Source organism: Suncus etruscus, chromosome 12, assembly GCF_024139225.1.
Source record: "Suncus etruscus isolate mSunEtr1 chromosome 12, mSunEtr1.pri.cur, whole genome shotgun sequence".
In the NCBI taxonomy this organism is placed as follows: domain Eukaryota; kingdom Metazoa; phylum Chordata; class Mammalia; order Eulipotyphla; family Soricidae; genus Suncus; species Suncus etruscus.
The window spans coordinates 53,190,209-53,208,335 of NC_064859.1; the positions used below are offsets into that span (position 1 = coordinate 53,190,209).

The window sequence follows — 18,127 nt, forward strand, 5'->3', positions numbered from 1 at the left end:
CCGGGTGTGGCCCAAAAACCAAAAAAACAAACAAAAAAAAGTCATGGGGGGGGGTTGTGCCACACCTGGTGATGCTCAGGGGTTACTCCTGGCTATGCACTCAGAAATCGCTCCTGGCTTGGGGGACCATATGGGATGCCAGGAGATAAAACCGCGATTTGTCCTAGGCTAGCATGGGCAAGGCAGGTGCCTTATCTCTAGCACCACTGCTCCAGCACCAAACTTTCATTTTTTTAAACTTTCATTTAATCTTAAATAAATGATTTTTTTATTTTTAAACATTTAATTTAAATGTTGGGGGGTGGGGCACCACAACTAGTGCTCAGGGTTCTGACTGTACTCAGGAATCATTCCTGGTGATGCTCCAGGGACTATCTGAGATGCTAGGGATTAAATCCAGGTCAGCCACCTGCAAGAGGAATGCCCCACCACACTATACTGGTGTTCACTGTTCTGTACTGTATTCTGGCCCCTGAATATTTCTTTTAAAAACTTTACTTATTGGATTTTGGGCCACATCCAGCACTCAGGGATCACTTCTGGCTCTGCAGAAATTGCCCGTCAGGCGAGGGGACCATATGGGATGCCGGGAGTCGAACCGGGTCCCTCCCAGGTCATCTGCATGCAAGACAAATGCCCACTGCTGTGTTATCTCTCCAGCTCCCTGAATATTTTTTAACAGGTATTGCTGTGCACCTGAAAAATTGCTGCATTGTGGCATAACAATCAGTATTTTCACAGAAATTATTAAATTGATTTTTTTTTTTTTGCGCAAAAATGTTCTCTTAAAATTGTACCTGTTTTCTCCTCTATTAACAGTGAGCATGACAAGCTTTAGAAAAAGACAGTGGCAAAACTGATTGCTGCTGAGAGAGTTTGAGCCATTGGTGAATCAGGGCCATTTATTAGGGAGGCAGGCCACTCTTCAAGAGTGAAGGTCTGATAAAGTTGAATTATGTGACTTGTTTTCTTTTTTGCAGAATTTTGACTCTGACATTAGCAGTGTGGGGATAGATGGCTGCTGGCAAGCAGACAGCCAGAGGCTTCTCAATGAAGTGATGGTGGAGCACTTCTTTCGCCAGGGAATGCTGGATGTGGCTGAGGAGCTCTGCCAGGTGAGAGTGTGCGGGCCGAGGGGAATTGAACAGAAACAAGGGAATGAACTCTTTGCCTTCTGTGAACTCCATGTTTCAGTCTGTATTAGTGACCTCGTTTTACTGGGAGTTTTTATTTTTGAAAGTGTAGGTGAAAATTATAGTCTGGAACTTGTTACTCAAATTATTATTTCTGCCCCAGAACATTGTTCCCAGGCCACTAGTCCTGGATAGCTGAAGTGAGTTACTGTCTCATTTTTCTCCTGTCACAGGGAGGGAAGGTTAGTAGAGAAAAAGAAAGGGCCACAAAATTTTTGTTCTGGTTTGGCCCCACTTACAGAATTTTTAAAAATTTAAATCACATACATTTTAAGGTAAATTTTACTCAGGTGAGCAACATTTTGTCTTTTATTAGACACAGACTTAAGGCTCTCAGAATAGTTAGCATAGATTTAGAGTAGCAGCCCCCTTGTGCTGAATGTTTACCATAATCCAAGGGCTGCCTTTCTTTTTTTGCTGTTACTGTGCACGGGAAACTCCTCCTCTGTTCTGTGGATGCTGAATCTGCATTCTGGAGGAGTGACTTTCCCAAGGCTAAGGAAGTTCTTAGTAAATTCACTGGGATTGAGTTCCAAATTTATGTCTCCAGATTAAAGCCACCATGTGATATTTCAGTTTACATTTGGACAAATGAAGGCTTTAAGGATTAGTTACTTAAAAAACAGTATAAATTAAGCCTTTAATCCTTGTGAAATTACGAACAGTTCAGATAAATGACAGTTCAGGCCTTTTTTGTGCACTTTGTTTTCTATGTTCATTCCTAAATGAAATTGTATCATTTAAAATTCAGTTTGATTACTAGTAATAAAGACCTTAAGTACCCCCTGACTTAAGCAAAAATGAAGCTTATTTCTCATGCTCAGAAATGAGAGAAGTCACCCTAGTATATGGGATGTGTCATCCTTTTTGTCTTGGAGTTCCAGGCTGCTGTGGCCTTATCTTTTCTAAGGCCCCTGTCTTCATGGTTCAGACAAGCAGACCGAAGAGGAAAAGTGCATCTTTCATGGAGCAGACATTAGCTTTATGAATTAAATTCGCTTTTCTTCATATGATTGTGTACACTGCACAGCTAATTTGGGGTGGTGGTGTTATTACTATGGAGAAGGGTGAAGAAATCGATCATTATCAGCTCCGTCTTTAGGTTATGTTTTTACCTTATTTTGTTTCTCTGATGATTACTAACAACTGTCTGTTTTTATTTATTATTTATTATTATTTATTTATTTGTTTATTCATTTATTTATTTTTTAGGAATCTGGTCTTTCTGTAGATCCAAGTCAGAAAGAACCATTTGTGGAGTTAAATCGAATATTAGAAGCATTAAAAGTCCGAGTTCTGAGACCTGCACTGGAGTGAGTCATTGAGTTTATTTTCTTCTAAATACTTTTAAGAGAACTCTCCTTAAGAAAATATTATAAAACATTAAAGATTTTGAGATATATGTCTCTTACCTAGTATAACCTTCTTAGAAGTCAAGGGAGAATTATTTCTTAATGAAATAAGTGAATATGGGGAATGTGCAATATAAGAAAATGATGAAAGCTGGCTTCACTTATCAGTCGTTCTAAATTCCCAGGAGAGAAAAGGGTTTCCTGTATCTGGGCTATGCAGCCATATAGGACAGCATCAGAAAAAATAATTGGAAATGTCCTATTGAACTTTATAAGGTGAAGAGATTTTCCTTCTACTGATCCATTTAATTCTTTATAACTTAGTTCGTAGAAAATTCTGCAAAGTTCTGAAACCAGTCCAGGTGAACAGTTGGCTATTTATTCCTCTGCATACATTAGGCACATATTTAAAATACAATAGAGATAGGTGTTACTTAAACTGTACCATTGTATGGTTATAGCTTTTAAGTTATTTTTTAGCATTTACCATAGTCTTGTAGACTTCGAAGTTTTGTGTGTGTGTTTGTCTTTGTGTTTAGTGTTGTCCAGAACACCTTCCACCCATGTCTGACTCAGGGACCTGGTACCTTCTTTAGAAAAATTTGCATTTGTTTGCCAAGTCCAGTCGAATGTCCTGGAGAAACCAAAAGCAGCTAGTTATAAATAAGGGAAAGTTACTGAATTTTTTAAAAAAGAAAACTTTAAGATAGTGGAAACTTTAAGAAAACTTTAAGATAAGGGAAGGATTTCAGATTGGACAGGCCAGAAATAGTACCAGCCAATTCTCTCCCAAGCCTTGGGATTGGGTGGGGAGAAATATTAGTCCCTGAGTTCTGAGCCCTGAGTTAGTCTTTCTGGGTTCTTGAAGTGGTAATGAACAAAAGTTCTAAGGAGAGCAAAGTGCTGGACTTGGGGAAACTATAGGAAAAAAGTTAGAGAAAAGGAGACTGGAGGAAGCCCATGGAAACCCCTGATAGATAATAGAGCCTTGACAGCCACTGAAAAATAGGGTGACTGTGATTAAGCGGGCCCTGATGTCAGGGTTCTTGCTCATGGTTTTAACTTCTTGTAGGTGGACAGTCTTACTGAGTCAGGCATTTAAAAATAATCATACAAACCCACGAAGAAAGAGGACTTGGATAGATAGAGCTGTTTAAAAAAGGAATTGGGTTTTTGACTTTCAGTTTTAGCTTTTTTGTTGTGAGAATGTGTATGGAGGGAGGAGGGTGTTAAATTTAAAGGCAGAAGAGATGAATTGCACACTTTTAACTTATAGTGTTTTTGTTGTTGTTTTGGGACACACACCCTGTGGTACTCATGATTATTTTTCTGGCTCTGGGAGCGCTGGGGACCATTTGCAGTGCTAGGAATGGAACCCAGGTCAGCTATGTACCAGGCAAACCCCTTCCTCACTGTACTATCTCTGCAATTCCTATTTGGGGAGAGGGGGTACTGGGTCACACACAGCAGTGCTCAGGGGTTACTCCTGGCAGGCTTGGGGACCATATGGGATGCCGGTGATTGAACCCGGGTCTGTCCTGAGTTGGCCGCATGCAAGGCAAACATCCTACTGCTGTGCTATCTCTCCAGCCCCCTGCAACACCTATTTTTAACTTACTACATACTCAGTCTGTTGCATAAAGAACTATGTGATTAAAAAGCAGCCTGTTGAAATGCAAAGAAGTAAGCAGTGGGAGGGACACAGAAAAGACTAGCAAAGCCCAAAGGGAAAAGGTAGGTGCGTATATGAGGGCTCAGTGGTAAAGTGCATGAGCCTTGTGTGTTTGAGACTGGGTTTGATCCCTGGAATTCTCCTTAGGCACCACCATAGAAAATATTTGGTCTAATGGCATCATTTTCTAGTGTCTTATGTCTGTTGCTGCAAAAGCTTATATGAAGCTCCACATAGGTCTTCCTCAAAATAATAAAGCATGGCCATATCTTGCTTGAATACACTTCACTGATGACTTGAGCTTTATTAAAAATGAATGGGTAAGATATGAATATAGAGATATAGAGAATTTTTGGGGGGGAGATATAGAGAATTTTTGAGTGTTACCCAGCAACACTCAGGGGTTACTTCTTGCTCGGTGCTTAGGAATTGTATTTGGTAGGCTCAGGGAATTATATGGGATGCCAGGGATTGAACCTGGGTTGGCCATATACAAGGCAAATACCCTACCTGCTGTGCTATCATTCTTGTCCCAAGAATAATTTTTTTAATAAAGGGAAAACTGAAATAAGATTTAGTGAGATTTAGTGCTTAAAAGAATAAGGAGATAATTTCAGGAGGATAATCTAAGAGGGAAGTTCTATAAATTGTGCTTATAAAATGCTAATTTGTTCCTACATTTAGACAGTTTCTTAAAATAGGAAAAACTAGGAATAAGGTGATACAAGAGTATTTCATAGAAAAGTAATCTGTAGGGCGGTGGTGTCCATCACAGTGATCACTTGCAATGTGTGATTTATTGGGCATCCCTGCCAGAGTGGGCAGCACTGTGAGCTTCCTTTGAAATGAGAAGTATGTATTTTGTTTTGCAGCGAAATGCTATACTTGCTGTGGTTTCTTAAATAGCGTATAAGGACATAGGTTGGCACTATTCTGAGATGAGTGAAATGCCAAAGAACCCAACAATGAACTCAACCCCTACACGAGAAATTACCATTTGGAAATAGTTCAGAAATACAGCTTAGCCTTTTCCTTCTCCAAAGCAAAATTAAAGGGTTCTTACTTTTTTTCATTGAATTTTTGTGTTTATTTGCACGAGCGCGCGTGTGTGTGTGTGTGTGTGTGTGTGTGTGTGTGTGTGTGTGTGTGTGTAAGTTTGGATAATTGCTGGAATCAGTTTCAGGGCCTTGTAAATTCATGGCATGTGTGTTCTACCACTGAGTTAATTTCTTTTCTTTTTTAAAAATTATTTTAATAAAATTTAGTCACTGTGATTTATAATGCTGTTTTTTTGTTTTGGTTTTTGGGCCACATCTGGCAGCGCTCAGGGGTTACTCCTGGCTCTGCACTCAGAAATCACTCCTGGTAGGCTTGGGGTACCATATGGGATGTCAGGGATTGAACCCGCATCTGTCATGGGTCAGCCGAGTGCAAGGCAAGCCCTACCACTGTGCTACCACTTTGGTCCCTGATTTATAATACTGTTGCATGATAGGTTTTATGCATACAGAATGGGAACACTATACCCTCTACCAGAGTGCCTTCTCAACTCACATCTCCATTCAGTGTTCCCTTCCCCCTGAACACCCTCGATTCTGTAGAACCTGAAAAGGAGTCCTTTTCTTTTTTTTTTTTTTTTTTTTTTTTGGTTTTTGGGCCACACCCGGCATTGCTCAGGGGTTACTCCTGGCTGTCTGCTCAGAAATAGCTCCTGGCATGCACGGGGGACCATATGGGACACCGGGATTCGAACCAACCACCTTTGGTCCTGGATCGCCTGCTTGCAAGGCAAACGCCGCTGTGCTGTCTCTCCAGGCCCTAGGTTTCTTTTTTATGTCTCCCATATGAGATAGATTTTTTTTTCCCCACACCCAATGGTGCTCAGGGGATCTTCCTGGCTCTACACTCAGAAATTGCTCCTGGCAGGCTCGGGGGACCATATGGGATGCCGGGAATCAAACCTGGTCTGTCCGGGCTTGCAAGGCAAACAAACGCTCTACCGCCGAGCCTTAGCTCTGTTTCTGAAAGAGATCATTTGTGTCTGTCCTCTTCTGACTAACTTCAATTTGAGCTGTATTCTTTGGGTTTCAGATGACGCCATGACATTGGTTTTTGGTTATACCCAGTGGTGCTTCGGGTTTCAGAGGAACATGTGAAGTGGCAGGGATTGAACTCAGCTCAACCAGACAAGCACTTTCCCTGGTATTATCCACTTTAGTCCTGAACTATATTCTTGCTCTGCCTTTCACTGTAATTTTAAGTTCTTGATTCAGTTGCTAATCACTCACATTCCACCACAAAACACCCTTGGAATAAAGGCCACTCACTTCCCCTGAACTTAAGCTTTTACCCCTTAGCACATGGCTCTACAGAACCAAGAGAAAAACACATTTGTCGACCTTTAACAATGCTGGGGAAGGTTGCAGAGGAACTTGCTCTGGGAGTTGATAAGACATTCCTGCTTCAATATTACAAGAAATAGATTGGCAAAACTGAGAGGAAGAACTAAACAGACTAAAGCTGTCAGTTCGGTTTCTTGGGGAGAAAAGCTAATGACTGTGAAAGTGGAATCTATGTTATTTTTAGAATATGGAAATTCTAATTATGGAACTAGCAGTGTGCCAATTCTTTTGAGACCCGACAGTGGTATAACAGTTAATTTTTCTGTTGAATTATTGTGTGGATGTGGGTTGCTTTTAACCTTGCCATCTAGACAGTGTTGTTATGGGGTCATTTTATAGAAGAGATGGAAAGATCTCATTAGAACACCCTGATGGTGACTATGCCTCTTTTCTTGGGGGGGGGGGGGTGTCTACAGTGATTTTTCTGAACAAAGGAAAGTCTTACAGCTCTTGTCCTGGGGGTTTAGGAACAGATTTTTGTTTTCACATTTTAAATCACAATGCGTTAATTTGCATCTTAGCTTGCTTAATTGTGTGGTATTTGATATTTTTAAAAACTAGCTTTCTGTTGAAAATGCCATTATCCAGAATAGAATGCACAGTTTGTTCCCTAACACTGTAGCCAGATTTTATGACTCTGGTCATGTGTCTTAGAGTGGTACTGGTAAAAAGTTTCTGCAACTGATTAGAGTTGCTCTGTAGTTTTTATGTGTTTTATAGTTTGGGTGGGGATTTGCTTCTTAGTCAAGGTTGTGACGTCTTTTACCCTTGCTTCTGCTCTGAATCCCAATGTTCAGTGTGAACTTTTAAGCAGATAGCTTTTTAAAGAGGCATAACTAATATATGTATTGTTCTTGTCTCACACAGTTGATTCTGTAAAAATCAGCAGGGGACTGAGTGTTACATGCTAGTGCTCAAGTAACTCTTAGCTTTTAAATATTTTATTATTGTGGGATGGAGAGATAGTGCAGCAGGTAAGGTGCTTCCCTCGCATGCAGCCAACCTGGGTTCTATCCCTGACACCCCATATGGTTCCCTGGGCCCTGCTAGGGGGGATTGCTTAGTCCAGAGCCAAGAATAAACCCCTTCCCCTACCCCCAATAAAATGAATATTTTTCAATTAGAAAGAATGGTTTTGAAGAGCTGTTAAGTTCATCCTTGGTGTTCACACATGCTGAGGAGTTCCTTGGATGTTTGGGCCAGTCTGTGCTCATGTTTCAGTGAGCCCCCTCATGATACCCACAACTCTTTGAGATGTCCCACAAACCGGAAAGACACATTTTAGAGACTTGAGACCCAACAATATGTGCAGGACTAGGAGTTAAGTCCTGACACTGTGCTCTCCTAACCCGAGCTCTTTCTCAGTGTATGCTGTCAAAGTACAAGGGTGCAAGGTGCAGAGGAGCCCGTTAGAGCCTCCCTGCACAAGCAGGAACTGTTCTGACAGCCAAAGAGAGGACAGGAGACTCTAGAGTGAGATATGTAGAAGAATTACTTGGAAAGTTGTAGATAGCATGATAGTTGAGCTTGGGCCAAGAATTTTTAACCTTTAGTTAATCGATTTGTGCTTATACTGGCACAAAAATTAACTATTACAGACTGGAAGAAGCCATGGCCTCTTTTTCAAATAAAAATAACAGTGCCCTGCAGGCACCCCACTAGATGTAATGCAAATTGCAGCTCAAGTTATCTGTATATGTTTGCATCTTTTCTTGACCTGTACCTCTCTCTTCCATTCCATCCTCCTATTATCATTTTTCCCTATAATTTCTCATGCCATATAACAAGTGCTTCTAGTTACACACATGCATACACACATATCCTCATTTTTTCTACATCTCATGTTGCATAATTTTCTTTCTTGGCATAAACTTAATTTTCCAACTTAGGCCTAATCCTCACCTCATAAAAGGAGAGGGATCTTGGTAAGAAATAGAAAGCTATTTTTACTTAATCATTCTTTAGCATTTTATTTTTATTCATTAATCAACTGTTAATAAAAATGAATGTCTAAGTCTTTATGGTGTGTGCTATCCTTATTTGTTTGATCCTCAAACTAAGGTCTTTCTTCATTGTAACATTCTGCATTTTCCTTTGTTTTTTTTAAGTTGACTCCTGATCCCTATTTTCTTTCTGTCTTGTCTTTGTTGAACATAAAGTTGTCTATTCAGCACAATTCCACTCTGCCCAGATTTTATTTATCAAAGTTTAATACCAGTTCCTCAATAGTAATTCATATTCCAGGGGCCGAAGTGATAGTACAGTGGCTTTGCATGCAGCTACTCAAATTCAATCACAGGAGGGACCACACATACACACACATCCCATCCACAATAGGCCCTGAGTACAGAGCCAGGAATATCAGTGTGGCCCCAAAACAAAATAAACGAAAAACTGAAAAACAAAGCATTTCCAGTTACTTCAAACTATATTAGCCGTGAATAGATGCACAAAACACAAACTTCTCTGCTGTCTCTTGAGTTCACAGATCACTGCAAAAATTAGGGATTTGTATCATCAGCATAACCAAGCCCATCAGTGATTTGTCAGCTGTGCCTCTGTCCTTCATTCCACCTTTAGACAACAGCTGTGGAGTTTTATTTCCTCCTCGCCTCCCAGTTAAACCCATGTGGCATTGCAGAAATGGCTAAATGAAAGAGACCTTTCAGCGGAAATGCTGCAAGTGATTAGAGAGATGCCAGTATGCTGCCAGCAGTGTGAAACCAGGATGGTCTCTAGGCCTCTGTGGGTCTGTGCTGCAAAATGTATTTAAAGTCTTCAAACTAGAAAAACAGAGGGAAAGTTGCTTTACTTTGGCCTTTCCACTTAAATTGCACTGGGAACGGGAAACTGTTTATGTCTAAATGGAGAATTCTACTGTGGATTGAAGACTAAAATATCAGCAAACCACCCCCACCGGTTTGGATAACTTTCAGGTCAAAGTATTGAAGTTGGTTGCTTCATGAAACAAAACATAGATTGCAAGGAGAAGAGATGTAAGGGATGTTAATCCGGCTTACAGTCATTGATTAATGTTAGACCTGCCAGAGAAGCTGCTAATGTAGAGAGAATAATGCTGCTGTGAGGTTTTTACTCAAATTGCAAGGATGAACCTTTACAGTAATTTTCTAGCAAGGCAACCCCATCAGAAACATACAACAAAACATGTAGGATTGTGAAGTGCTCATAAAGGAGAAAAAGAGAAATTTGTTCATCGGTTTTTTTGGTTTGGTTTGTTTGGCTATTTTTGTTTTGGGGCCATACTGGGCTGTTCTTGGGTTACTCCTGGCTCTGTGCTCAAGGATCACTTCTGGCAAGCTCAGAACCATTAATGGGGTGCTGGGGATTGAGTCTAGGTCAATTGCAGTTTCGTGAAAGGCAAATACCCTGCCTGCTGTACTGTCTTTCCAGTCCCTGCAAAATATACTTTTATTAGGAGAAACAGAAAGCATCTTAAAAAACTTAGGATCATTTAGTCGACTCACGGTACCTAAGGCATTGGGGTCAAGAAAGTACAAATGTGGGTGCCTCTGCATATTTTGGGAGTAGGAGGCAGAGATTTCACCTTAGAAATGAAATGTGCCTACATGTTTGGAGGAGTGTGTTAAAATAGGGTATGACATTTTAAATCTAGAAAGTGACAGTTTTCTAGGGGGGGGGGAGAGGAACTTTAAAAGTCTCTTACCTTTAAAAATTTAGCTTTAATATAATACTGATAAGTTAAATGAAGACTAGTACTTGGTTTCACACTAGAATGACAAGAAATATGACCTTAAGGAACATGAAAATTGTATTATATAAATTTAGGATTCTCTTTCTCTCTGCAATGCTCCAGCTCTTCTTTGTAATAAATATCTCATTCCCTTTACTTTGTTATAGACTACAAGAATTACAGTGTTAGTTTTTTCTGATACCTTATAGCCTTTCTATGGCAAAATTACAAGATGTGTAAAAATATAAATAGTAAGAGAGGACTTCTGTGTTAAAAACATACACATAGGATACAAGTAAGCTTGACAAATTTGACTCCTTAACTTAGTTTGAAGTTTTTTGTTTGTTTGTTTGTTTGTTTTTGCCACACCTGCCGGTGCTCAGGGGCTACTCCTGGCAGGCTTGGGGGACCATATGGGATGCCGGCAATCAGACCTAGTTCTGTCCCAGATCGGCTGCATGCAAGACAAATGCCTTACCGCTGTGCTATCACTCCACCCCTTGTGTGTGTGTGTGTGTGTGTGTGTGTGTGTGTGTGTGTGTGTGTGTCTCAGAGGTTGTTGGGTCAGACCTGACCCGGATGTTCACTGGGCAGCCCCTGACTGCCCACCTCTGTGCTCTGGGTTGTTTCCGGTGGTGATCTCTGGGCTAGGTATTCATGGGATTAAACTGGTGCTGACCTCATGCACAATCAAGCCCTTAACTCTTCTTGGCTGCCCTGCCATATAGCAGGAATTTAAAGAAAAATTATTTGCAGTTTTTCTGTGACCCTTCATGAAAAAAATGAATTTAGACATTGTACTTAATCCTTGCATTAGCTTAAAAATCATGTACTTCATTAAATATAAAGGTAATGCAGTTATGCCTGCTCACTGTTGAACTCTTGGAACATGGAGGCCTGCCTGCACCCAAACATCCTGCCATCTGCACTGCTGCCCAGTTCTCATCCGGGTGTTTTCCCGTGGCTTAGTGCTTGGTGCTGCTCTTAGTGTTGGTGGCCCTGACCTCAGAGGTCATTGCCTACAATTCAAAGCGATTGAATAAATAATAGACAAAACCTTAACTTTCCCAGAGTGCTTTCTTTTATTCTGGTGATGAAATTCTGTTACTATATCATGAATGTTTATTTGTGGAAAAGAAACACATTTTCTTCTTTTGTGAATTACTTGTTTGTGAAGTTTGTCCCTTTTGTCACTTAAGACTTGTGACTCTACCTACAAGTTCTTGCAAATTTATCTCATCAGAAACAAAAATATCAAAAGCTTTGCTACCTCTGTGTGTGAGTAGGAAAAATATTTATGCTTTTGTGGATGAGAGCAGGGAATAAGATAAATTTTTGGCTAAGTGGCTTGATAAAAATAGATTTTGTATTTTCATTTTTATTTATTTTTAAGTTTTTATTTTATTTTATTTTTTTTGTTATATTGGCCGCACCTGGTGGCACTCGGGTTACACCTGGCCTTGCGTTCAGAAATCACTCCTGGCAAGCTCAGAGGACCATATGAGATACCAGGAATCAAACCCAGGCCACTTTGGATCTGCTACGTGCAAGGCAAACCTACTGCTGTGTTATCTCTTCGGACTTTTTATTGCTTGTCAGAACTAGTTCTTCCCAGTCACCATTTTTCCAGCTGTTGTTTGTACTAGAAACTCCTTAACTACACACTATTTTCTCTCTCTCTCTCTCTCTCTCTCTCTCTCTCTCTCTCTCTCTCTCTCTCGCCTTTAGTGGCTCACTTAACTGAGTAGAGTTACTCAGTTCCTACTTATACCCAGGTCAGATGTGCGATGGTCGTGGGGCTAGTTGGGGAGCATTATGGCTGACAAAAGTCAAAGATGGGTGTTGAAGCGCAGTATAACTGAAACTCAGCTAGCAACAATGTTTATCTCAAAGCGATTTAATTAAAAAAAATTGAAGATAAAGTTAAAAAGATTGTGATACTGTTAGTTTTAATACGGTTTAATACATAATCTTAACACTTGATTGCAAAATCGATTTTGTACTTTTCTGTTTCATTGCTCATCAGGACTAGTACTTCCCATTCATCATTGTTCCAGCTGTTGTTTGTACTAGCAAAGGCTTGAGTCACAGTTCTTTGGATCATTCAAAACAACCCTCCCCACCCCTGTGTGTAGTGTAAAAAGAAAACCAAAACATAAACAAAATAGCAACATCCAAACATGAGGATTGTGTAGCTTTATCTGCTAGGCTGGAATAGAACACTTTTAAGGAGAATGTTATTGGACTGTTTTTAATCCTAGAGTGAGTTGTACAAACCCTTGGTACTTAACAAATTGAAAAATAGATGGTACCTTTTCATACCTATGGGATTCATTTACAAACTTGCCAGTTTAATAGTGAAAATTGTAAATCAGACAGTGGAGATTAACATCATGTCTGATACCTGCTTCAAGAATTTTTTCGTATATAATTTGTGACATGTCAGTTTTGTGTTTTGTAAAATCTAAGTAACAGCGACTATGTAACTGTTTCACTGGCTGAACCGGCATCTTAGGTGTAATTATAGTTGCAATTTAGGAGTCACTGGACCTCCAGAGCATCTCCCACAGACCCCCACAAGGTGGCAGACTAGATCCATTTGTTATGTTACTAAGTGTCCCATCATACTTTTGCACCCAACCTTTGCTCTTAATGACTATTAAAGATCTTTTTGCTTTCTCTTTAGATGGGCAGTATCAAATCGAGAAATGCTCATAGCCCAAAACAGCTCCTTGGAATTTAAGCTCCACAGACTGTATTTCATTAGCTTGTTAATGGGTGGTACTACAAACCAGAGAGAGGCACTACAATACGCTAAAAATTTTCAGCCATTCGCCCTAAATCATCAAAAAGGTGAGTCTGGAGTCAGATGTGTTATTGTTTGGAACAAGCCAATGGCCACTACTTTCCAAGTTTCTTTTACCTTGGCTTGATTCATATTTGCTAAGGAAAGAAAACAGTAGTAGTTGACACTCTTAGAAGAAGTTCTCTGTACTGATTCTGGTTGACACTAGAACAAAAGCGAGATGTTCACTGTCTAGCTGAAAGTCACAAAGAGACTTAAAAATTTTTTTTGTTTTGTTTTTGGGTTTTGGGTCACACCTGGTGGCGCTCAGGAGTTACTCTTGGATCTGTGCTCAGAAGTTGCTCCTGGCAGCTCCCAGGACCGTATGGGATGCCGGGACTTGAACCAGGGTCCGTCCTGTATTGGCCACATACAAGGCCTTACTGCTGTGCTATCACTCCGGCCCCCAAGACTTGAATTTTTGAGGCTTCCATAGAGTGAACACAAGAAGGTCCTAGTATGTATTGATTTGTCACATTCTGCCTCCCCACTCTCCTTTACTGCTGTTATTGCAACTATCGAATGTCTGAGGGAGTGGGGCCAGTAACCCCCAAGTGTCTGTGGGAATACTGGCAAGTTCTCCCTTCACCTCTGCCATGTCTCCAATTAGGGGAAATAAAGCTCTTCAAGAAGCACCCAGCCTTTTTAAAGGCCATCCTAACTTATTTTAAAATGCCTTGCCGGTTGGTATTCTTGCCTCTCTTAGCCCTGCCTGTGGTTGGGATCACTCACACCTTCTGCTGCTGCCTTTATCTAGACATCCAGGTCTTGATGGGAAGTCTCGTGTACCTGAGACAAGGCATTGAGAACTCACCATACGTTCACTTGCTTGATGCCAACCAGTGGGCGGACATCTGTGATATCTTCACGCGGGATGCATGTGCCCTCTTGGGGCTCTCCGTGGAGTCCCCGCTCAGTGTCAGGTATGGAAAGAAAAGCCCTTTCTGCTTCTGCACAGCTATGTTGTTAGCAAATCCTGGGTGTTGAAAGCTGAGAGAAGCTTTTTTTCTTTCTGAAAGCAAGTGCTCTCTAAATGTTACAGGGGATGGTTGTGATTGGCTATGACAAAGTGCTTAGGCTGAGGGGCTCAAAGTGTGACCTGGGAACCTCAGCAGGACCTCGAGAGTCTTCCAGAATGTTGCATTTGCCAATAACCATTAAAAATGGTACTTGGTTAAGTTGTGTTATTCTTAGCTTAGATTGGGAACCCCCCCCCCCACTTTTTTTAAAATTTTAAAATTACCAGCTGTGTTGGGTCTTTTTTTTTTGTTTTGTTTTTGTTTTTGTTTTTTGGGCCACACCCAGCGTTGCTCAGGGGTTACTCCTGGCTGTCTGCTCAGATATAGCTCCTGGCAGGCATGGGGGACCATATGGGACACTGAGATTCGAACCAACCACCTTTGGTCCTGGATCGGCTGCTTGCCAGGCAAACGCCACTGTGCTATCTCTCCGGGCCCTGTGTTGGGTCTTTTGAGGTTAAAATAAACCTCCTTTCATTAGTTGTCCACTGAGACCTGTATCATTCTTGACAGTAACATCCATCCCTTCTAAAAAGATGACTGATTCACAGGAGCTGGGAACTCCATATCAAAAGGTGCTTTCTCCCTCACCATTTGTACTAGGAATCTCTCAGCCAGCCAGGAAGGTTTGGACCCTGTGTCCCAGATACCATGAGAATTCCCTCTATTTTTTTTTTTAATTTTTATTTTGACCATATTGGCTTACATATCTTTCACAGTAGTATTTTAGGTACATATTATCATTGAATCAGGAGAATTGCCATCACCAAATTTGCTCTCCCTCCACTCCCATTCCCTTCCTGCAACCCATAACCCCCACTCACACCCCCTGGGCTGCTAGAGTAAGTGGTCCCCTCTGTGTCTAGCTTACTACTAGTGATCATATATCTGTTTGGCCCTGGTACCCTCACTTGTTTCCCCCTTTATTTGAGAGGCAGAGCTAGATAGTTCGAGTTATGTGGTTTTGTTTGAAGGAAAGAAAAGCAATAGAAAGGGGTAAAAAATCAAATAAGCTGAAAATGGGTGGAGTCGTCCTAGAGGCTTTCAACCTCAGTTTGAGAGAGAACAAGAAAAAGGTAATTGAAACACTGCAACAATACAGAAAGAAATATCAAATAAAATATCCAGTAAGCAGTACAGCAATAAAGACAAGCACCACACAATAGTCTCAGTCCTGAAATCAAACCATGCCGGAGTGCAAAAAGAGAGAGAAAGATAAAATAAAATAAAATTGGAGATATCAACTTCAATATCTACACCAAAATAGAGTAGTAAAAAAAAAATCAATCAATCAATATATGTGGATAAAAGGATTATTTTGTGTGTCGCACAAATGCACAATGTCGCACAATGCTGCATAGGCATTGTAACTATTGGGGACATTATAGAGGGAAGAGAATTTCCTCTATTTTTATTCACCTGCTGATTTAGATGATGCTGTTTGGTTTGGGGGCCCCACCAGGTGGTGCTCTGAGCCTGCTCTCAGCTTGGAGTTTGTGGGTTGATGCCTGGTGGTACCATTATTGAACTTAGATCTCCCACATGCAAAGCATGTGCTTAGTCCTCTGTGCTTATTCCCTGACTCAGGAACACTAGTAATAGTTTGGGACTAGAGAGGTTGTATAGTGGGCTGGGCACTTTGCCTTGCATTCAGGTGACTCAGGTTCAATTTGTAATACCATATGTGGTCCCTGAGAACAAAGTCAGGAGTCAGCCCTAAGTACTGCTAGCTATGACCCCACAACAATAGCAATAGCAATAACAACTTGTTCTTGATGAAACATTAAAAATACTAATTTTATTAGACATCAATCATTGAAATTTTAAGATGAAATATTTAGTATAACATGAAATTTTGTACAAAGCCTTTTGTGTGATGATTTTCCTGAGTAAAGCAGATCTATCTCTATCTTTTTTGTGGGATATATCACCCAAAGAAAACTATAATAATTCATATAAGTTTTAGGTGGACATTTTTTTTTTTTTTTTTTTTTTGGTTTTTGGGCCACACCCGGCGATGCTCAGGGGTTACTCCTGGCTGTCTGCTCAGAAATAGCTCCTGGCAGGCACAGGGGGCCATATGGGACACCGGGATTCGAACCAACCACCTTTGGTCCTGAATCAGCTGCTTGCAAGGCAAACACCACTGTGCTATCTCTCCGGGCCCAGGTGGACATTTTTGATTTAATAAAATGAGCTTTTACATAAATGCCCCTTGCATCATAGTAACTTTTTGCCATTATGATAAAATCCAAACTAAAATGAAAATTCACATGATTTTTGCTCACCATTGTAGCTTAATAGTTTCCCATATTTAGTGGCTTTATCGATTGGTGAGAATACTGACAAATTTTACTTTTTTTTTTTTTTTTGGTTTTTGGTTTTTGGGTCACACCTGGCAGCGCTCAGGGGTTACTCTTGACTCTATGCTCAGAAATCGCTCCTGGCGGGCAACAGATTTGACATTTTTGATACTACACGGTAAAACATCTTTACCATGAAAATTTTATTTCAGTATGATTTGTAAAAACCATGCATGGGTAAGAGATTCATTCGAACAAAACACAGGATAGACTATTCAGTTTTAATTTAGCAGGCTCTCAAAACTTAAATGCTGAGGTCTCAGAGTTCACTTTGCTCCTAACCTTTAAGAAGTTTATCTTTTCTTGAGAATTAGTATGACATTAAAAACATGAATTTTTATGAAAAGACCATTAAAACTGCTTATCTGTATGAGGTTAGATTTTTTTTTTTAATTTACTTCAGCCAGAGACTGAATTATTGTCCCCAAACACTACCAGGAGTGACCCAGAAACAAACAAAAAAAGTCACTGCTGGGACACACTGGGAGGCAGCATAAAGGGCTGGAGCACACTCTTTGTACACAGGGGTCCTGGGTGATATCTGGCACACTGCAGTCTCCTGAGCTCTTGGAACAACCCCTTAAGCCCCAAGAGAATACAAATGTTATCAGTTAATATTAATGCTGGATATGTGATGAATGACACTGTGCAGAGAGAGCCCTAGTGGTTTGGAAAATACCAAACCTTTGTGGGGTTGGCGCTGATTGTTCAGAGGGCTCTGCCCTGTACAATGGGTCTGGCCCTCCAGGAATAGAATTTTGGGGGACTGCTGATTCCCATGTTCAAGCTGCCTGCTACCTGGTCTGGCACTGACCTTTCCTCCTCTGCCCACCCAGTTTCTCAGCAGGTTGTGTGGCGCTGCCAGCTCTAATCAATATCAAAGCTGTGATTGAGCAGAGACAGTGCACTGGTGTTTGGAACCAGAAAGATGAATTACCTGTGAGTTCTGCTTCTCTCTTGGCTTTGTTATCTTTCCTGCCCTGAAAAGAACATGGATGTTGTGAGGTTTTTAATGTCTTGTCTTCTAAAAATGTATTTCCTAGTCTTTCCCTCTACTAATGATGACATTGTGATGGAGGTTGCTCACCCTTGCTCTGTGCTCCCCTGGGAAGGGTCACATGCTCAGGCATATGGAGTGGTGCCGGTTGGAAAACTCTGTCTCATTAGCTCTGACCTTGCAAGGCAGGCATTTTTGCCTCTGAACCCTCCCTAGGCCTCTTGCATGCTGAGAAGGAAAGCATGGGGGTGGGGGGTGGTCAGTTGTAGTTTGCTAACAGTGATATTATACTATGACAATACTGTGATCATTTTATTATGGTACTGTGGTATTGCAATTTTACATGATACTATGATACATTTAAAACATAAAAGTGGTAGGTTATTTTATTTTTGGTTTAGTTTTTGCCTTAAGCATTGATATTTGAGGTGATGATTTGGTCTGGTTAATTCTGTTTTTCATTAGAGTAGGGACATACTACTAAATAAAATCATCTGACATAGGTATGTCTAGAATGATATGAGACACATAGGTATCTGGCTTTGCTTCCATAATCATCATGACAAGGTCAC

General features: G+C 40.7%; 1 protein-coding gene across 3 annotated transcripts in view; it reads left to right on the forward strand.

Moving 5' to 3' along the window:
* The window catches only part of RMND5A (required for meiotic nuclear division 5 homolog A), a 72,708-nt gene that overhangs the window by 50,065 nt on the left and 4,516 nt on the right, over positions 1-18,127 (forward strand). For all 3 annotated transcript variants that reach the window (XM_049784931.1, XM_049784933.1, XM_049784932.1), the window contains exons 3-7: positions 981-1,115; positions 2,406-2,506; positions 13,018-13,184; positions 13,934-14,099; positions 17,395-17,497. In XM_049784931.1, coding sequence (XP_049640888.1) covers positions 981-1,115; positions 2,406-2,506; positions 13,018-13,184; positions 13,934-14,099; positions 17,395-17,497 — 672 coding nt within the window. The remainder of the gene's footprint in view (positions 1-980; positions 1,116-2,405; positions 2,507-13,017; positions 13,185-13,933; positions 14,100-17,394; positions 17,498-18,127) is intronic.